This window comes from Gallinula chloropus, assembly GCF_964237585.1.
Source record: "Gallinula chloropus genome assembly, chromosome: 3".
Classification (NCBI taxonomy): domain Eukaryota; kingdom Metazoa; phylum Chordata; class Aves; order Gruiformes; family Rallidae; genus Gallinula; species Gallinula chloropus.
Genome location: NC_140087.1, coordinates 73604388 through 73625422, shown reverse-complemented (window position 1 = coordinate 73625422; position 21035 = coordinate 73604388). Strand labels below are relative to the sequence as shown.

Here is a 21035-nt window from a genome sequence, read left to right as displayed (position 1 = left end):
TAGTTTGATGGCATCCCTGTCCCCTCATGCCATCACAGCCCGTCCACCATCCCTGACCCCCCCATACCATTCCTGACCCCATACGCCATCCCTGTCCCCTCAAGCCAGTCCTGTCCCCTCACACCACGGCAGCCCCGGATGCCCTATCTGTGCCCACTCAGCGTCCCAGAGCCCCCCCACGCCATCCATCTCTTCCGTGCCACCCACATCAGCCCGCCCAGCCATCACCCGGGGCCCGGGCCGGGGGTAGGGACCGGGCCGGGCTGAGCTGCAGGTTGGCAGCAGCCCCGGGCGCTTCCCCCCGCCCCCTTCTCCGCGTCTCGGCCCGCCCCGGCGCCGCGGGGCCCACCGGGGGCGGGCGGCCGGGCCGGGCCCAGCCGGGCCGGGCTCCGCCTCGTCGCGGGCGGCGGAGGCGCAGGCGCGGCGGCCCCGGCTGCGGCAGAGCCAGAGGCAGCGGCGGAGCCGGCCGGGCGGAGGGATGGCGGCGCCTCTGACCGATGGGGAGCGGCGGAAGCAGATCAGCGTGCGGGGCATCGCGGGGCTGGGGGACGTGGCCGAGGTGCGCAAGAGCTTCAACCGGCACCTCCACTTCACCCTCGTCAAGGACCGCAACGTCGCCACCCCCCGCGACTACTACTTCGCGCTGGCCCACACGGTGCGCGACCACCTGGTGGGGCGCTGGATACGCACCCAGCAGCACTACTACGAGCGGGACCCCAAGGTGAGCCCCGGCCGGGCCCTGCCGCGGGGGAAACCGGGCCCCGGGGGGACGGGGGCGCGGAGGCTGCACCTTCCTTCCCCGCGAGTGTCTCAGTATCCCACGGGTGGGTGTCACCCCTGGGCATCCCCGCAGCCGTGTCCCTTGAGTGCAGCTCGGCGGGGCCGTGTCCCCTCAGGCATCCCCACGGCATCCGTGGCCCCTTGCTGTTACTGTGACCCTTGAGCACCTCACCATGGCTTCTTCCTCATGAGTGTCGCTGCAGACATACTTCGTGCACACACCCTGCAGTGGCTGTGTCCCCATGGGTGTCCCCGTGGCCACGTACCTGGCGTGCACATGGACCTTGTGTGCACGAGGCCGTGGCCACGGCCCTCGCGTACCCCACTGTGGGTCTGTCCCTGTGGGCATTGCCATAGCCCTTGTGTGCACCTCGCCGTGGCTGTGTCCCCATGGGCCTTGCCCCAGCCGTGTCGCTCCCACATGGCTGGCTGCCTTGTGCAGGTTGCATCTCCACAAGCTCTTGCTGCATCTCAGGCATCCCTGCGACTGTGATCTCCTGTGCCTGGCTGCAGCCACATTCCCTGGTGTTGCCCCCTGTAAGCAAGTCATCACACGGACCTTGCTGCCGCCAGCTCTTCTGCACGCTTCACCGCGGCTGTGCCCTGCACTCGCAGTTCTGCGGCGCTGTCCCCTCTGAGCATCATCACCTCTTCTTGGCACATGCCAGCACAGCCGTGTCCTGGCTTCACTCCTGCAGAGCCCGCAGGCAGCTCTGCTTTGAGGCTGGAGAGGAGTTTCTTGCCTTGTGCAAGCCAGACAAGCTCCCCCAGGTCACCAAACCCCGGGGAGCTGGTGATTCCTGGGGGACTCTGCATACTCCCTTCTCTCCTCCCCACTTACAAAGTCAGGACGGCAGTGCTGGAGGTGTCTGGGGGACGTGGGACATTATTCGGTCTTAATCCTTTTGAATTAAGACCTGATCCAGCACTTAGCTGGCAAGCCCCAGAGGGCAGGTGTGTACTGGGAAAGACACGTACCTTCCCAGCAGGCAGCTGCCTCCCCGAGTCAGCTCTTTTCTCAGGGTTATGAGTATTGCCTTGACACAAGACACACACTGCACTTTCAGGCCGGTACGGCTGCAGACACGCTGGGAGATACGCCGGTGCGTGGAGCTCTCCCTTTTATCCTTACACAAATGCGCGCTGATCCGTGCTGCTGCACTAGCAGAAGGGATTGTACAGATCCCATAAAGGGTAAGAGGAGCTGGGAATGCGTTTGCTCGCTGGCCCCTCTGCTTGGATTTTCACTAGAAACACGTCCCTGGGGGAGGCTCAGGAGCAGAGTGTTTATACAACTGTGCAGTGGTTTCGGTGTTTCCCACATGAGCCCCGAGGAACAGATGTGGCGCCTTTCGGACTCGCAGCAGAGGTGGCAGAGCAGTTAATCCTCCTGCTCAGCCTGTCCCAGGGCTAGCCAGGCAAGATCCCAGCTATGGAGGAAAGAGATTGAAGGGGGAAGCACGGTTCAAAGTCAGGCTGTCGCTCTGTTAAAAATTCCTCTTTATTTATAAAAATATCCAGGGTGATAAATCTGAGTGAGGGCAGAAGTCTGCGCAGCTTGATTCCCGTCCTCCAAACAGGCTTTCAGTAGCATTGGAGGCACAGGCACAGCTCCTCTGAAACTGGAGGAGGGGTCACTGCCAAGCAGCCCATCCCGTACGGTTGTACCAGGAGCCTGGCCGCCCGTGGGACCGTTTACTTGTTCAACAGGGCGACGTGTGTGCGTGAGACCCAGCGTGGGGAGGACAGGAGGAACCTGTGCGGTGGAAGCACTTGAAAATTGTTAGCAGGAAGGGGCCTGGCTCAGAGCCCAGGTGCAGGGCATGGGGGGCTTGCTCTGGCTTTCAGATCAGCTTCGGCTCAGCTTGGGAAAACTTGAAAAGCCCAGCGTAAGCATCACCTCAGCGGAGCCGGACGGTGTATAAACATACTGCTCAGCTTCCTAGATAATTCTTGCCCTTTGTTAATTAGGGAAACACTTAGCAGGCAACGAGATTTTTCTATAGAAGGCTGTTGGCAGGGGGAGACGTGGCGGAGGGTTGGCTGGCATCCCGCGCGAGGTCCTTCTGACAAACAGGCTGCAGTGCGCGGTGTTCAGGAGCAGGCGCCAAGAGCCGGTCCCTGCTCCGGGAAGCACTCAAGTCTTCTCTGAGTTCTAACTGGCTTGGGGGAAAGTGAAATGCTGTGCTGTGTGTAAGCCTCTTGCTTGACCTTCCCAGCGCATTTACTACCTGTCCCTGGAGTTCTACATGGGCCGCACCCTGCAGAACACCATGGTGAACCTGGGCCTGCAGAACGCCTGCGACGAAGCCATTTACCAGGTGAAGTCTTGTGCTACCAGGGTCCTCCTGAGGAACTGGCTGAACATTCCCACATGGTGGGGAGGGGGGGTGTGTGTGTTACTACTCAGGGCTTCCTCCTAACTGTGTGTTATTTTGACTACACAAAGTGATGCTCGGTTCTCTTAGTGGTTTTCATCCCCTAGAGAACCCCGTGGGGGACCTTGGGGTTCCTTGGGAGCTGGAGTGCAGTTTCCTCAAACCACCTGTAGCGGCTGGGAAAATCCAGGAAAGTATCCAGAAAGCAACACTCAGTATCCCAAAAGACCAGGGAGTCACAGGCAATAGCTGAGTCCAAGTTCAGCTCAGTCCAAGCAAACAGCTTTCCATTACTGGGAGAGCTGATGGTTCATCACAGGAGACATAGTCTAATGGAAGATGCTGGGCCAGAAGGGGAAACTGGAGCATCAGAGCTCCACATTACAGTTCATGCCTGCAGGTACACAAGGCACTGCAGCAGCACTGCGGATAAAAGTGATTCACTGGGAAGGAAGGAAGAAAGGGAGGAAGTAATTTGGTTGAATCAAAATGTCATCTGATGAGTTCAAACTGGAGAAACCACAGCTTAGCACCACAAATGTGAGGCCGTGGTTACTTAGGCTCTTTTGACAAAGTACAGCGTTTGGGGCTTTATCGCCCTGAAGCTTTATGTCCCCCTCCCCCACCAGATGGGTGTGAGTTACACTTCCCAGCAGAAGTTGGGCTCTGTCGTAGTCTCACAACATGAGGTGCTGGAGCATAAGTCCTGTGAGGATTGGCTGAGGGAGATGGGGCTTTTTTGTTTGGAGGAAAAGGAGGCTGAGGGCAGACCTTATCACTGTCTACAGCTGCCTGCACCGCAGTTGCAGAGATGTCAGGGTTGGTCTCTTCTCTCCAATGACAAGTGATAGGATGAGAGGAAATGGCTTAAAATTGCACCAGGACAAATTTAGGTTTCATATCAGGAAGAATTTCTTTACTGAAAGAGTTGTCAGGCATTGCAACAGGCTGCTCAGAGAGGTGTTGGAGTCACCATCCCTGGAGGTGCTTCAAAGGCGAGTAGATGGAGTGGGGACATGATGTAGAGGTGCATTAGGCAGGGCTAGGCTGTGGTTGGACTTGGTGATCTTAAAGGGTGTCTTCTAACCCAGGTGATTCTATGATTGCTGATGAAAGGTCCCGGCCAGCACTTTCCCTGCCAAGGGGTAGGAAAGGATTTCCAGGGAGGGGCCTAACACATTTCCTCTCTGAGGTATCATGCCTCTGAGGGCAGGCTGTTTATTTTCAGGGAGGTTCCTCAAGTCCCTTTGCAAGGCATTTTCCACCTGCTGATTTGGCCTGACGTGGGAGTGGAGGCTTTCTTCCCTGCAGCCTCTGACCTGTGGAGTTCCTCATGGCCAGTGGCCAGCTGGGGTGGGAGGTCTCGTATCCAGCAGGGCTCTGTCACTGAGAGACTTCGCTTTGGCTCTCGTGATGCCGTCACACTGTGTGTGAGGTGTTCCCTGCTTATGGTTGTAGACCACTGACCTGGCAGAGCGGTTGTGGGAGCAGCCACAATGTCCACCTGACTCCCCACTGTCCCCCCAACACTGGGGTGAGATCCTGCTGCCCTCTGAGAGGCAGCATCTCTTGACTCCCAGAGAGTCCTTGCTGCTGGCATCCTTAGCCTTCATCCAGCAGCAGCCCCCAGGCCTGAGAGCAAATGGCCCTAGGGATGCAGCAGAGGAGGCAATTCCTTCCAGCCATGGACTGTGGCCAAGGAGCTTGATGGTGGGCTGGGCAGGAAGCACGGAGTGGAACAGCAAACACTGCAGTACCCAGCTGCCAGCCTGGTCATGCCCTTCCTCAAGGCCTGGGCAGGCGCGGGTCCCTCGCTGGGGTTTGCCTGTCCCCTGCCCGCCAGCCTGGCTGCTCGCCACCCTGTCCCCGACAGCGAGTTGGGTGGAAGGGGCCTCCTGGCATGAGGAACTGTCCGGAGACAAATGTTTTGTTTGAGGTCTCTAAGGAAACCTAGTTCATGAGAAAGCGACATTTGCTGATGGGCTGAACTGTTTTCCAGTTAGTCGGGCTGCCTGGGGACTGGGGGCTGCTGAGATGCTTCGTGGGGAAGGGAGGGTGGGGGCGTGCGGAGACACACACACCCCCCTTCCCCTCCCCCACCCCCAGATTTAATCTCCTGCAGTGGGAGTTGTTTTGGGACCTGCATTCCCCCTCCCCAGAGTGCGGCCCCCAATGCATGGGGGGTTCAGGTGCTGACACGTTCTGCTGTGGCTCTTTCCCCAATAGCTGGGTTTGGACGTGGAGGAGCTGGAAGAAATAGAAGAAGATGCTGGGCTGGGAAATGGAGGCCTGGGCCGCCTGGCAGGTAATACTGGCAGGGGGGAAGCCCCCTTCTCACACACAGCACATGGGGACTGAGGGTAGCCTGTCTAGAGACTGTCACGCCCTCGCTGCCGGCACCACAGCGCGCAGACCTCACCCCCCATCCGCCCCACAGCCCTGCAGCAGCACGTTGCCCCCCTTCCTGCTTCTGCCTGGCCAGAAACGAGCCCCTACCCCAGTGAGAGCATCCAGAAGATGTAGTAGTGTAGTTTGTGGCACAGCCGGCGGGGCTGCGGCTGGGAGAGGCTGTCTGGAGCCTTCCTCCTCGCATCCCTGTGAAATCTCTCACTTTTCAGAGGCTCCCGAGCAGCTCTGGCGTGGGCAGACTGTTGGCTGCTGTTTTATTCCGCCTGTCCCACGGGACTGCTGGAGACAGGAGCTCCCCATCACAGAGGAAATGCTGAGGCTGATCTTTGCCAGAGCTGCTCTGAACTGAGGGCTGGAAGGGTTTGCCTTCAAAGTGAGCATAGTGAGGAAGCTGGTGAAGCGTGCCTCGGGGTCAGAAGCCTTAGGACAGGGTGCAGACACCTCTGGCAAATTTAGAAGATCTCTGCAGTGAGGCTGGGTTTGGGGTTTTCGGTGACCTGTCCTTGTCATCAGCGACTGTGGGGTGTCGGCAGTGCCTTGGCAGGGTGTGTGCAGGGTCCTGCCGCAGGCTGTCCCCATCACCCATCCCGTCTGCATGCGGGTTTACACTGAACAGAGGTTTCCAGCAGCATGTGGGGTGACAGCTCCTCACCCCCCACCCCCGCACGCAGCAGGCTGTAGCCGGTGCAGCCAGCGAGGGGTCGAGTTTCCTTGCGGTGTGACCGTGCTCTGCCCTTCCAGCTTGTTTCCTGGACTCGATGGCCACGCTGGGGCTGGCGGCGTACGGGTACGGCATCCGCTACGAGTTTGGTATCTTCAATCAGAAGATTGTGGACGGCTGGCAGGTATGTTGGCGAACTCAGGTGACCCTTTCTCCTTCTGTTTCTTGCTGTAGCAGCCGCCTCTGCCCTGTGGACAAGGCCTTGTCACCCAAATGGCGCTGCAGTGCCTTGGCCTGTTCACGAACTGGGCGTTTGAGGCCATCATCTGGTGCCAGATGGGCTGTCACTTCCTACTGCGTGTCCTCTGGTAAAGAGGAGTGATGAGCAAAGAGAAATGAGGAGGGCAGTGGGGTACCTGTGTGGCCTGGCAAGACGGTGTTGGAGCTGAACCCACAGGGCATGGCTGGGACCAGACTTCTTGCCCGTGGCGCCACAGCAAAGCTGCAACAAGCTGAGGGTCCCATCCAGCCCAGCAGGGAGTGGGCAAGGAGTCAGGCTAAGGGTGGAGATGTGGCTGAGCACCTTGTGAGGGTGTCTGGTGGAGAGTGAATTTGGACGTGACGCACCTGCAAGTGCCTGGGGTGCTGCTGCTTCTGCAGGTTCCCTGGGAGACTGGCAGCAGGGGCTTAAACAGGGACTCTCCTCACCTGGCATTGATGTTTATAACATTTTACCAGTGAAAAGAGACTTAAAAGCTGCCCCAGCTGCAGGTTTTCCCCGGTGTATGTCTGGGAGTGGTTTCCATTAGGAGCCTTGCCTTGCTTCTGAGTGGAAAGGCTCTTATTTCCCCTTAAAATAGCTCTCCACAAGTCAGGGAGGGTGAGAGGGTTGAGGGCTGGGAGGGTGAAAGGATTGAGGACTGGGTTTTTTTTTCCTCTTTCCCCAGAAAGAAGCTTCAATTCCAGGCCCTGTAAATGGGGGAAAGGGTGGGGGTGGAGGGTGGGGGTGGCAGGAAGCATCCTCTGGAATTGGCTTCATGTTAACTTAAAAAAGCACGGGGGTGGTGGCAGTGCTGGGTTGTGGCTCAGACCTGTCCCCTGCCGAGCTGGCACCGAGGGTCTCCCCAAGTGCCTCAGCCCCTCCGCTCACTGGAGTATGTCAGCCCTGGGTGCTCTGCTGAAGTCACTTCACTCCCCTCGGGCAGAGCAGTTAGCAAGACCTCGGTTACCAGGGGTGGTTTGTGGCCAGGAGCAGCACCGACGGGCTTCTAGGGAACCACATCCCACATAGCCCGCTGTGGGTCAGGCTGGCTGGAAAGCCCTGGGGACAGACCCAGCGCAGCGTGGGTGGTTCAAACCTGCACAGCTCCCCAAAGCCTGTAGAGGCCGATTTATGTGTGCCAGCTGGGATGAAGTCACCCACGTCTCAAAAAGCCCAGCTGTCCTCTAGAGGCCTCTGCACATCCATTTCTAAAGCCAGCTTACTAAAGCTTTGCTTTTCAACTGGCCTCCCTTCCTGGTTTATCCTTCCCGGGGGGGTGGGGGGAGAGAGGGGCCGTGGCCTGACCCCCTCCTCTGTCTCGCAGGTGGAGGAGGCGGATGACTGGCTGCGCTATGGCAACCCCTGGGAGAAGGCTCGCCCGGAGTACATGCTCCCCGTGCACTTCTACGGCCGCCTGGATCACACCCCCGAGGGGGTGAAGTGGGTCGACACCCAGGTACCAACGTCTCCCCCCCGGTGCTGGGCTGGGGAGGGACAGGCCAGAGAAGCCTGTGGAGGGTGGCAACACTCTCTCTGCTCGTTGTGCTTCACGGGCTGCGGCGGGATTTGAGGAAAAAGAGGGGTGAAACTCAGTCGTAGCTGTAGCTTCAGAGCAGTGGGGGCCTCCTTCTCTACTGATCTCCACGGTGAAGCCCCACAGTCTTGTGGGGGGGGTTTATGCTGGAGGAGGACTCTGTCCCTGGCAGCTGTGCCAGGCTCCTTCCATGCTGCTCCTGGCTGCCACATGCTCAAACCCGGTGGTTTTACAGGTGGTTCTGGTGCTGCTGCTCTGGATTGAGCTTCACCTCATGGGGTGGCTGTGGAGCAGTGCTGTGGGTGTTTTGCTCTCATGATCAGGGCAAGTTCCTCATTCCCAGGCCAGTCTGATGGGTGCTGTCAGAGGAAGCTGGAAGCGTGGTGTCAAGTCTCTGGTCTGCCTGGAGACTTTGTTTTGCAGCATTGTGGGGAGCAAGCACTTCTTCCTGGGGAGCAGCTCTCCCGCCGCTGGGGAGGCAATGCTGTGCTTCAGGAGCACCTTCCTATTCACAGCACAGGCTGCTGCACTGTAAATGCACTCCAGCCTCACAGCTGAGGAAGGTGAGCCTTAAAAAGGCACAGGTTTATTAAGGGGCTTAAAGAGGTTTCAGCCTCTCCTGTCTCAGCACTGCCCAGGATGGAGGGAGGAAGGACTGTGAGCCTCTGTGGGATTTAGGGACATGACCTAGCCTTGTTCCCATGACATTTAATGGTCTCTCAGCCTGATGAGCCAGCTGTGTCCATTTGAGCGGCGCACAGTCATAAAGCTGAGCCATTCTCCTCAGCGCCAAGAGCTGAAGTTCACTTGCAGGGTTGCCTGGGCCTGCTCAGGGGAGAAATAAACCACGTCCTTTCCCAAGAAGCCTGGTGGTTGAAGGCTGTGCAGTGACCTGGGCCACTCCCAGGACGCACACAGGGCTGGGGTTGGGCACCACAGCCCCGTGAATGGTGTGGAGGCACCGTGCCAGCGCTCTCTGCGGAGGCACTTGGGAATGGAGTGCCATTGCCTTTCAATGTGCCCCTCTTCTGACCCCAGCGGTAGCCCAGGGCTTCAGGGATCCCAAACAGAGCAGTGGAAACGCTGCTTCCTGCAAGGAGCTGAACTCTCAGATAGCACAGTTAAGGGAACAAGCTAGAAAGGCTCAAAAAAAGCCAAAGCTGCGGTCTCCAAATATAGCACTGCCCAGTGCATGGGATGTGTGCCCCGGTCCCGTGGCTCAGGCAGGATGGGCTTTCTGCCTGCTTCCATGTTCGGGGCTGGAAGTAGCAGCTTTCAGAGCCTGAGCTCTTGCTGATTCTCCCCAGAGGGGAAGTCTTGCTGACGCCAGCACAAAGAGGCTGTTCAGGTCCAACGTGCTGGTCTGCCTGGGCGTTCCCTGCCCTGTAAGCACAGCTCCTTCAGGTCTCCACTGCCTCTCGCATCTTTGCTTGGGGGACAACCTCTGGCTGCTGGGCTGTCGTGCCAGGACGTCCTGGCTCGTTTGGGAGGATGCTGTCTCCTTTTGCTAGTGTCAGTGAGGCAGCCCAGGCTCCGTGCTGCAGGACTGGGGTCTCGTGCTGCAAGCATGGTTCAGCTCTGCTGGCATAAGCCCTCAGCCCCAGGCTGAGGTCTGGTGGCCATGCCTTGCTGCTCGGTGGGTCTGAAGGCACGGAGATGTTGGCAAAGCAGTGAGCTGGAGGACACGAGCTTGGAAGCACCCCTGTGCCTTGCCTGGCTGGTGTAAATCTGAGTTGGGAGCCCCAGTGTCACTCCCTGCAGCCACACATGCTCAGCTCTGGTGAAGTACTGTGTTCAGTTTTGGGCCCCTCACTGCAGGAAGGATGTTGAGATGCTGGAGAGCGTCCAGAGGGTGACGAAGCTGGTGAACGGTCTGGAGCACAAGTCCTGTGAGGAGCGGCTGAGGGAGCTGGAGCTTTTTAGTCTGGAGAAAAGGAGGCAGCAGGGAGACCTTATTGCTCTCTACAGCTACCTGCAAGGTGGTTGCAGAGGTGTCAGGGTTGGTCTCTTCTCTCCGGTGACAAGCGGTAGGACGAGAGGAAATGGCTTAAAATTGCACCAGGACAAATTTAGGTTTCATATCAGGAAGAATTTCTTTACTGAAAGGGTTGTCAGGCATTGGGACAGGCTGCCCAGGGAGGTGGTGGAGTCACCATCCCTGGAGGTATTTCAAAGGCGTGTAGATGAAGTGCTTGAGGGCATGATCTAGAGGTGGGTGAGGCTGTGGTTGGGCTTGGTGATCTTAAGGGTCTCTTCCAACCCAGGTGATTCTATGATTCTATAAGTATCATCTGTAGACTACACTTGTAGTTTCATACTCAGGTTCAGTTTGGGTGCTGGAGCTCTCAGTGGATTTACCCAGGCAGGTTCAACAAACCCTGAAGATGAGGTGAATTGCTTTGGGAATGGTGCCGTGTCAGTAGGGTTTGGTCATGGCAGGCTGCAGAAGGCTAACAGGAAGGATTCAGGCTGCAGAGTTTATCCCAGATGGAAACACAAGTGTCCCAGACACCTTGATCCTACCCCAGCTCAGACAGGACTGCAGAGGCCAGCCGAGGATGCTTGCAGTGCTCTGGTGAATGGCTAATAGGTGTGCCAGTTGGTGTAGGAAGGTCAGCAGGATGCTTGCACCTCTCTCTTAAGTTTTGTTGGTGGGCTTGTAATTCCTGTCTGTCAGCAAAGCCCCAAAGAGCTTTGCTTCTCCTGTCAGTGCTCTGCCAGTGGAGGTGGGGGAAAAAGTGCCCATAGTAGCAGGGAAGCGTGTGACACTCAGAAAGTGTGATTTAGGGAGGTGAGATTCATACAACCACACAACCAGGACCTGTCTCTGTCCTCTGGGTTCTTCCTGCAGAGGTTTCAGCTGCTTTCCCACCTTCTCTGAGGCCACCATGCTGCTAACCAGTGGGGGGTCCTGTCCTTTTTGTAGGTTGTCCTTGCGATGCCTTACGACACGCCAGTGCCAGGCTACAAGAACAACACGGTGAACACCATGAGGCTGTGGTCTGCAAAAGCACCCAATGACTTCAACCTCCAAGAATGTAAGTGCTGTCCCTCTGCTACCTTTCTTCTGGCCTGGCTGTGACATGTTGCTCCCGTGCACAGCCACAGCACTCTCTGCCTGGCCTGCTTTATCCCTATCTCCTGGCTACCTCCCAAGCCTTGTGCGCATCCATGGACCATACTACCTCTGCCCACCCCCAGAGCCCTCATGGGCACCCAGCTGTCCTCCTTCCTTCCATCCCCATCATGCTTATGGTCTCAAAACCTGCTCTGTGCCTTCCCCAGGCAACACACCACCTGCGACTGTGCTCCCCACATCACCAAACAAGCTGCGAGCCCACATGTGCTGTGGAGGGTCATTTCTGTGCAGCATCCTCCCTCAGTGCTGAAGGAGAAGAGCAGTGCAGCCCACCTCACTGTTGGTTTCTCCTGGGTCTACATGTGACCTCTCTAATGTGTTTCTTAGTCTGTGATCGTGGTGCTGAAGAGCAGATACAGGGCAACCAACATACTGAATGTCAGCACTAGGCTGCTACTGAAGGGGAAGGTTTTAGACTAGACATCATGACTGAATTTATTCTTCCCCGCTGGCCAGTGCAGAGATGTGTGTGTCTGAGCTGCCCTGCCAGCAGAACTTGTGTGGGATAAGTGGTGATGGTTCTCAAGGCCTTGTAAGGTCGTTTCAATTCTTGACAGACAGCTGCGACCTGGGTTTCAGACAAACCTGTTGTACCCTTTAGGGAGTTGGGTGTGATTGTGATATTTGTGCTTCCTTGTCCTGCCCTGTTTCTCCATAGTCCTTAGGCAAGATGGCTGGCCTCTCTCTCACTTCCTTTTTCTGCCTTCCCTGGCTCCTTTCTGTCTTCAGTTTCTGTCTGTCCTTCTTGATATATGTGTCTTAAGAAACCCTGTGGAGATGTACCTTTCCCTTACCCCTCTCCTCCTGTCCCTCCGGTGCCTTCCACGTGCATTCCTATTCCATTAGCACCAGCACGCCGCTCCGTGTTCCCTCTTTCCTCATGAGAGACCAACCTGGGTCTCCACAGATGTGTGTTTCCCTCTTGTTGCAGTCAACGTGGGTGACTACATCGAGGCAGTGCTGGACAGAAACCTGGCAGAGAACATATCCAGAGTCCTGTACCCCAATGACAACGTGAGTGACTCTCTTGCCTCTCTTCCCTGCTGCTCGGGAACATCTCCCCATTAGTTGCACCGCCTCCTTTGCAAGCACTGGAAGGTCACAGCCACCTGATGTTTGTTGTTCTGCTACAGGAGGTTGGCCCTGTAATGAACAGACACTGCTCTGCTGGGTCCAGGGGGTCTCTGCTGTGCAGTGGCAGCTGAGAGTCCACCCTATGTTGTAGAGCTGCTCTGTTCCCTGCTGCGAGGAGGGCAGGACTTGCTACTCCATCCAGTTCCAGACAGTTGCCCATTCTCACTGCCTGTTGTCTGTGAAACTCAGCTGCTGTTGCAGAAGTGGCCGCGCAGGGCAGCTTGTTCCCATCCTCAGTTCAGGGGATTTCCTGCTGCAGGGACTGTCCCAGGCCTGGCGCTCACTGGGCACCAGATCCAAATGGGAGGAGCCCCCTCGTTCTCCAGTCATGGATTAGCATCTGTGCTCAAAAGCCTTTGGCGGGGTTTCTCACAACATTCTGACTGATGGCTCATGTACACGAAGATGTACAGCATTCTGACTGGGAAACTGGCTACCACAGGCCTGCACAGGCACAGCCTCTGCTGGGTTAAAAACTGGCTGGTTGGGCCCAAAGAGTGGTGGTTAATGGAGCCAAATCCAGCTGGAGGCCTCTCACAAGTGCTGTCCCCCAGGGCTCAGTCCTGGGTCCAGTTCTGTTCAGCATCTTTACCAGTGACCTGGATGAAGGGTTTGAATGTTCCCTCAGTAAGTCTGCAGATGACACTGAGCTGGAAGGAAGTGTTGATCTGCCTGAGTGTAAGGAGGCTCTTCAGAGAGACCTGAACAGACTGGACCCATGGGCTGAGACCAACAGGATGAGGTTTAACACCACCAAGTGCAGAATCCTGCACATGGGACATAACAACCCCCTGCAGCACTACAGGCCTGGGGGAGACTGGCTGGAGAGCTGTCAGGCAGAGAAGGACCTGGGGGTGTTGGTTGACTGCTGACTGAATATGAGCCAGCAGTGTGCCCAGGTGGCCAAGAAGGCCAACAGCATCCTGGCCTGTATCAGAAACAGTGTGGCCAGTAGGTCTAGGGAGGTGATTGTGCCCCTGTACTCGGCATTGGTGAGGCTGCACCTCGAGTGCTGTGCCCAGTTCTGGGCTCCTCACCATAAGAAGGACACCGAGGTCCTTGAGTGAGTCCAGAGAAGGGCAACCAGGCTGGTGAAGGGGCTGGAAGGCAAATCCTATGAGGAGCGGCTGAGGGAGCTGGGGATGTTTAGTCTGGAGAAGAGGAGGCTGAGGGGAGACCTTATTATTGCCTACAACTACCTGAAAGGAGGTTGAAGAGAGGTGGGTGTTGGTCTCTTTGCCCAAACGACAGGTGACAGGACAAGGGGAAATGGCACAAAGCTGTGCCAAGGCAGGGTCAGATTAGACATCAGGAAAAAGCTCTTCACCTATCAGGCACTAGAACGGATTGCCCAGGGAGGGGGTTGAGTCACCGAGCCTGGATGTGTTTAAAAGATGGGTGGATGACGTGCTCAGGGATCTGGTTTAGTAGAGGAGAGGTACAGCTGGACTTGATGATCTCAAAGGTCTTTTCCAGCCTAGAGATTTTGTGATTCAAAAATCTCAACTGCACTTTAACCCCACCCTCTCATTCCTGCTGGTGATTTAAAATAGACCAGCCTGAAGTATAGTGTGTGTGGGAGGCAGCTGACGTGTCCAGAGATGCCGTCCCCTGGCTATTGCAGGGAGTCTAAAACCCTTTCTCCAAAAACCCTGCAAAGGGTTTTGCAGTGAGGGAGGGAGCTGCACTTGCTCTGTAGGGGTAGCATGGATGTTCCTCTGGAGGCAGCTGTTTGGGATGCTGAGGCCCTTGTCACTCCCTACAGCTGCTGCTGCCCCATCATAGGCAGTGTGAGGAAAAAACCCAGTTTACCCTGATGAAGTGCTGAACCCATGAGGCCTATCGGGAAGCCTCTCAGAGAGGATAGGAGCATCTCCAGGGGTTTGGCTGCCAACAGGGGGGTGGCAGTGGCAACACTGATGGCTGTGGTCCCCCTTCCTTGCAGTTTTTTGAAGGCAAGGAGCTGCGGCTGAAACAGGAGTACTTTGTGGTGGCTGCTACTCTCCAGGACATTATCCGGCGCTTCAAGTCCTCCAAATTTGGCTGTCGAGACCCTGTGAGAACGTGCTTTGAAACCTTCCCAGACAAGGTGAGTTTATGGGCAGAGAGGATCCGGGGGTGGGGGTGGGGGGGGGGTGTTTCAGCCAGACCTGCCTATTCTGAGAGAGAGCAGGAACCTGCTTTGGCAGGTGGGTTGGACTCGATTATCTCTGGAGGTCCCTTCCGACCCCAACAATCCTGTGAATCCATGTGCTTGGGAACAAGCCAAGACACGTATACAAAGCCCCTGGCTGGTTGGGTTGGAAGAGACGTGATCTCTGGGCCTAATTCCTGGGGTGGGGGGGAGGAAAGAAAACATAATTTGGAGCAAAACTGTCAGAGGATGAATAGCTCCATTCCTGGGGGCTCTATCTGTTTCTGGGGTGTGCACCACGAGAAGAGGCTTGGTGCTGAACCTCAGCCCAGCCCCGTGCACGGGGGATAGCGTCACAGTCCTACTGCTGCCAGGTCTGAGCCCAGCACCTCTGTACCACAGGTGGCAATTCAGCTAAATGACACCCACCCTGCCCTGTCCATCCCGGAGCTGATGCGGATCCTGGTGGATGTGGAGAAAGTGGACTGGGACAAGGTGAGCAGAGCTGGGAGGTCCGTGCCGATCCTCGCAGGGGAAAGAGCTGCTGTCCTGGCCTCACATTGGGGTTTCCTTTCCCCCCTTCCTGACCCGGGCACACACGTTAACCCCCTGTCTGTAACGCAGGCGTGGGAGATCACGAAACGGACCTGTGCCTACACCAACCACACGGTGCTGCCTGAAGCCCTGGAGCGCTGGCCGGTCTCCATGTTTGAAAAGCTGCTGCCACGTCACCTAGAGATCATTTATGCCCTCAACCAAATGCATCTGGACGTAAGGGACCGGGCACGGGCTGTAGGGACTCTGGGGGGTCTTGATCTGGCTGCCTTTAGAATGGGAAAGTCCCTAGGTCCTGCGGCTGGGTTGCTAACATCCCTCTTTCTGCCTGCAGCGGGTGGCAGCTCTCTACCCAGGGGACGTTGACCGTCTCCGGAGGATGTCGGTGATCGAGGAAGGCGACTGCAAGCGCATCAACATGGCACACCTCTGTGTGATTGGCTCCCACGCGGTCAACGGCGTAGCCCGCATCCACTCGGACATTGTGAAGAACTCGGTGTGAGTTGGGGCCACCCAAGGCACGCGCCCTCTCCCCTTACTGAGCTTTGCCTGGGCAGCTGGCTGGAGCCATTGGGTGTCCCTCCTGGGCATGGCAGGTTGGGGAGGTGTTTGTGTGCGTGCCAGGTGCCCCTCATCTCCCTTTGGAGCTGGTGAAACGCTCAGCATTACAGCTGAGGAAGGGGCTGGGAGGCAGCACAGGGAGCTCACGGTTGTTGGGGGAAGGTCCACAGACTGCCCTGAGCCAGGAGCGCCCAGCTGAAGCTCTGGGTAGTGGTGGTGGGTGGTTCAGAGGTCCCTGGTGTTCCAGGTTCAAGGATTTCTATGAGCTGGAGCCGGAGAAGTTTCAGAACAAGACAAACGGGATCACGCCAAGGCGCTGGCTCCTGCTCTGCAACCCAGGACTGGCCGACGTTATTGCTGAGGTGAGTTGCAGGCACCTGCAGTGAGGGGCTGAGCCTGACCCCGTGGCTTCTGATCACCTCTTTGTGTGGTCTGATGAAACCTGAGGCTAAAGCCTGGTGGATGTGAGGACAGCACGTGAGGAGCTCACCTGGTGCACGTGTAGGTGGGAGACTTGGCTGGGCTTTAAAACTGGGGATGAAGAGTTGGCCAAAAAGGTTTGCAGATATCTGGCTCTGGTTCCCTGCCATCCCAGTTGGCTGTATGCAGCCTGTCAGGCAGTGCCGTGGTGTGAAGAAGCATTCAGCTTCATGGGGACAAAGAGCTCCTCCCATGGAGCTCCAGCCCCTGGTATGTCTCCTGTTTACCAGGCCCATTAGCTTCCCACTGCGATGTGCTATAGCTGAATAATGCCCTCTAATTAAATGTATATTTATGTCCTGCTTATCGGTTTCTCCAGCTTCCAGGGGGGCTTGGTACATGTGCACACACATTCTCCTTCTAAAGCTCATGGAAACAGAAATACTCGTTTGGTTTCTTTGCAAATGCCTTGTCTCCCCTGTACCTTTGTGCTCCCTCATGACACAGAGGAGTAACTTGTTCCCTATTCCTGGCCAAAGTGCCTCTTTCAATTCCCACTGGGACCACAGCATCTCTGTTCAGGAAGTGTAGTTGTGGGCTGGGTGAGGTGTCTCCTGGGTGGGACGTCCCTCTCATGGCTTGTTTTCTTTTAGAAAATTGGGGAAGGCTTCATCACAGATCTGAGCCAGCTGAAGAAGCTACTGGATTTCATCAATAATGAGAGTTTTATCAGGGATGTGGCTAAAGTCAAACAGGTAAGGTGCGCTGGAGGGGGTGGGGGAAAGAAGGCTAAAGGCATGAACTTGTGCCCGTTCCTCATCAGATTTTCTTGCCAGGAGAACAAGATGAAGTTTGCAGCCTACTTGGAGGAGCAGTACAAGGTCAAAATCAACCCTTCGTCCATGTTCGATGTTCAGGTCAAGCGAATCCACGAGTACAAGCGGCAGCTGCTGAACTGCCTGCATGCTATCACGCTCTACAACCGTAAGTCCTGCCTGGGCTGGTAGCCAGGTGTCCCTTCAGCCCTTCACTGCCAGGGTTCCCATGTAAGAGTATGGCCAAAAGCCCCTGAGCCGAGTTCTGCCCTCCCATCACAAAGGGCTTCTCTCCAGGAGAGAAGACAGCATGGCTGAGGGGTCCTACAGAGCTCTCAGGAAAAGCTCACAGCCCCACCTCTCCAGCCCACCTGGGTCCCAGGGCCCCAGTAACCCCATCACCTGTACTGTAGGTGTTAGGACTCACCTAGTGCAAGTTAAAACCCCCTCTCCCTACTGTGTGCTTTGGGCCCCTGACCCTTCCTGAAGGGAGGTGAGTCCCTGGAGTTCTGCGCTGGGATGGCTTTGCAGCCCATTCTCACCTGGCCCAGCTCTGGCAGGTGTCTGGCTGGGCTTCAGGATCCTGCTAGTTTGCTGGGCCCACCTGACAGGGGCTGGGATCCCAGCCCACCTCGGATGCACTCAATAAACTCTGCCCAGTTTATTATCTTCACTTTGGTTGTGCTGTGCCCTGCTCTTCCAGGCATCAGAAGCGATCCAGCCAAATCCTTTGTGCCCAGGACCATTATGATCGGAGGAAAGGTAACGTGTGTTCCCGACTCGGTGCATGCATGGCTCAGCGGGGGTGTGGGGAGGGTGCTGTCCCCTTTCTGTGGCTTTGCCAGGCCCACTTTAAGGTTAGCCAGCACACCTCTGCTGGCAGGTTCTTCAGGGAACACCTTCATGGGTTAATCAGACCAAAGAAAACCCCATCACTCTTTCCCTGGGGCTCAGGACCTCTCCTCCCAGTAAGGGAGGATGTAAACAGCAGAGGTGAGGCCCAGTTTCTCCCTGTGGTGAGGAACTGCTCTGGCACCTCTCAGGCTCTCCCTTCTTTAAAAGCCTTCACCATTTCTGGGCTGCTCTTCTTCAGGCGGCCCCTGGCTACCACATGGCCAAGATGATCATCAAACTCATCACGTCCATCGGTGAGGTCATCAACAACGATCCCTACGTGGGGGACAGGCTCAAGGTCATCTTCCTGGAGAACTACCGGGTCTCCTTGGCTGAGAAAGGTACGTCTGGTCTTGTGTAAACACACAGCAGGAGCTGGGCACGCCCCAGCTGAGCCCAGAAACGGGGCTGTCATTGGCAGGTCACCTGCCTGACCCTTAGGAAGGGCCTGAGGGCTCCACACAGGGCAGGAAACCAGCTTCATCTGGGAGTGACAGGAACCACATGGTGTTGCAGCAGGGCTGAGCCTGACTTGGGCCATGCTGGTTTTGGGCTGAGGTTGAGGTTGGCAGGGCCACTAGCCGATGACCAGGGTTGTTCTGCTGTCCTGGGCCAGGCCCAGGTCATGGGGAGCTGCAGCATGCCAAGGATTAACTCCTCTCTCTCTCTTGCCTCTGGCAGTGATCCCGGCAGCGGATCTCTCCCAGCAGATCTCCACAGCCGGTACAGAAGCCTCCGGTACCGGCAACATGAAGTTCATGGTGAACGGGGCTCTCACCATTGGTACCATGGATGGGGCCAATGTGGAGATGGCTGAGGAGGCAGGGGAAGAAAACCTCTTCATCTTCGGCATGCGGGTGGAGGACGTGGAGGCCCTGGATCGCCAAGGGTTGGTGCTGGGGAGAACCCAATGTGTGCCAGGGCTTTACAAATGAGGGTACAGGTCTCAGCTCTGGTAGGGAGAGCTACGGTCTCCAGGAAAGACACCCTCACCCCTGGAAACTCCAGAGCATGGAAAAACAGAAGGTGGGGGACTGGAGGTGGTGTCCACCCTGGGCTGGTCAGTGGCTGGTCTATCAGTGATGCAGCCCAAGCAGCTTGCCCCGAGCACAGTGGTTGTAAATGGGCTGCAAGCCTGGGCACAAGGGGTTTCAGGTACCACAACTGGTCTCGGAGCCGGGAGCAGGGTGCTCTGATGGAGACAGCCTCAGAAACAAAGGCCCTCACTCAAGAGCCAGCCAACATCCTTGCCTCCCCTCCTTGCCCCAGACACACTGGGTCCTGCTCTCTGGGTGCTGGGGCCCAGGGAAGAGCATCAGTCCCTACAGCCCCTCTCTGCTGGGCACAGGTACAACGCACAGGAGTACTACGAGCGCCTGCCCGAGCTGCGGCAGGCTGTTGACCAGATCAGCAGTGGTTTCTTCTCCCCACGGGACCCCGGTTGCTTCAGGGACGTTGTGAACATGCTCATGTACCACGACAGGTGAGTCTGGGCGAGCAGCTCCTTCCCAACCAGCCTGGGTTCCCCCTGTGCAGAGGGTAGGCTCTGCCTGACCCTAGGAAGAGGCTGTGCTGCCCTGGCCTGCCAGGCTGGGACCCTACGGCAGGGAAACCCCCACCTTACTCTGCTTTGGGTTTCAGGTTTAAGGTGTTTGCTGACTATGAGGCCTACATTAAGTGCCAAGGCCAAGTGGACCAGCTGTTCATGGTAAGAGCTGAGCACTAGAAAGGGAGAGAGACAGGGTCCTTGGCCATGCCAAGTGCAGCGGGAAGACTGGGGGGAACTGGGATGAGTGTGCTCCCCTGGAGCCTTTGTTATACTACAAACACCACGGTGTTTAAACCAGCCAGTTGTGCCCAGCTGGTGCCCTGCATGGCTGCGAGCCGGGACAGAGCCAGGTGAGGGACCGACCGCTGACACGGCCTCTCCTCTTCCCAGGATCCCCGGGAGTGGACTAAGAAAGTCATCAAGAACATTGCATGCTCGGGCAAGTTCTCCAGTGACAGGACCATCACAGAGTATGCTCAGGAGATCTGGGGTGTGGAGCCGTCTGCCACAAAAATTCCCCCACCCAACCTCCCGCGGGATTGATGCCGGGAGGAAGGGAAGGAAGGAGGGATGGGTTCCCAGCCCAGGAGGCCCCCACCTGCATTTCACCACCAGCCAGGTGGGCTCAGCTCTGCAGAAACAAGGCTTTCCCCTCAGGGGTGTAGAAGGATGCTCTGAGGAGAAGCCCTGACTGAGGATCAGGAGCTGGGGGAATAGAAGGGACCCTGTGTTTGTACCCACGTACCCAACCTGCATGTGCTGCATAGTGCTTTTAGTGAGATGACCACGGATACGTCTTCCACAGCTGTGCTCCATGCTTAACAAGGGCTTTCCAACTAACTCCTCCCCTTCTCCCCCTGCATGCAGCCTGGCCTGGCCTCTTTGACCCTGCCCTAGAAGCAGGTTTAGCCAGCATAGAGTGTGCTTTGCATCCTCCTCCAGCCAGTCTGCCACTTCCAAAGCTGGGGGTGGGGGGAGATGGGGGTGGCGGGGGGGGGGAAGAGGCCACTGTTGGCTCTTCTGTTCACCCCTTCCCCAGCAATGCCTGGAGAAGGTGGGGGTGGCTGTTAAAGCAGCTGCCCCCAGCGTAGGCACCAAAGTCAAACTGCACTGCAAGGAGGAGAGGGCCTGGGTCTTCCTTGCCCCAGAGTGTGCTGTAGCCTCCTCCCACACCTCTTTGTTAACTAAAAGGCCAGTAGCCAAGCCACTCCAAGGGCTTTTAGCCTCTGCACCGAGGGCTGTACCTGCCATTGCCAGCTGGGTGGCTGATCTCCTGGGCCCGTAAGCCCCAACCCTGCTCTTGGCTCTCCTGGCACAGCTGTATGCTGGGTGCTACCTGGGGGCGGGGGGGGGAATAACATGTATCACGTCCCTTGTGTCCCTCCACAGCTGGGTCATGCTGCTCCCTGTGTCCTGTCTGGTGCTGGGGTCAGAGTTTAACACCTGTAGTGCTGTGTAGTGCACCAGTACACCCCGTGCGTCACCAACTTATTAAAACCACCAGAACAGCCGCTGGTTTGACTTTGGGCTGACTCGTGACTACTTCAAGGTTGCAACAAGTTCAGGCCCTGACACAGAAGCCATGCTGGCCTTTCCCCAGCTGTGGTTTCATGGGGGGTGTTCCCCTGCATCTGGCTCTGCCTTGGGATGGAGCACCATCACAGGGGCAACATGCCCACGGCAGAAAGGTCAGTCTTGCCCCTGTCTGGGATGTACAGGAGGGAGCTGGTCCCAGAGGCTGTGCTGGGCTAGCTTGGGCCAAAGCCCTGCAGCCCTGGCACGCTGGCTGCAGGCACTGGGTTTGCCCTGC

The 21035-nt window shown here is 57.1% G+C and overlaps 1 protein-coding gene across 1 annotated transcript; it reads left to right on the top strand.

Moving 5' to 3' along the window:
• Window positions 1-478: 478 nt before the first annotated feature.
• On the top strand, window positions 479-20730 carry PYGB (glycogen phosphorylase B; the record flags this gene model as incomplete). Its single annotated transcript, XM_084261881.1, has 20 exons — window positions 479-721; window positions 3000-3101; window positions 5385-5463; window positions 6309-6412; window positions 7815-7946; window positions 10951-11062; window positions 12095-12177; window positions 14243-14386; window positions 14834-14926; window positions 15056-15202; window positions 15321-15484; window positions 15795-15909; window positions 16621-16722; window positions 16804-16951; window positions 17486-17544; window positions 17876-18017; window positions 18358-18565; window positions 19025-19159; window positions 19318-19384; window positions 19616-20730. 20 exons carry the CDS (start codon window positions 479-481, stop codon window positions 19766-19768), a joined length of 2532 nt encoding a protein of 843 aa, XP_084118007.1. The 3' UTR covers window positions 19769-20730.
• Between the last annotated feature and the right edge of the window lie 305 nt (window positions 20731-21035).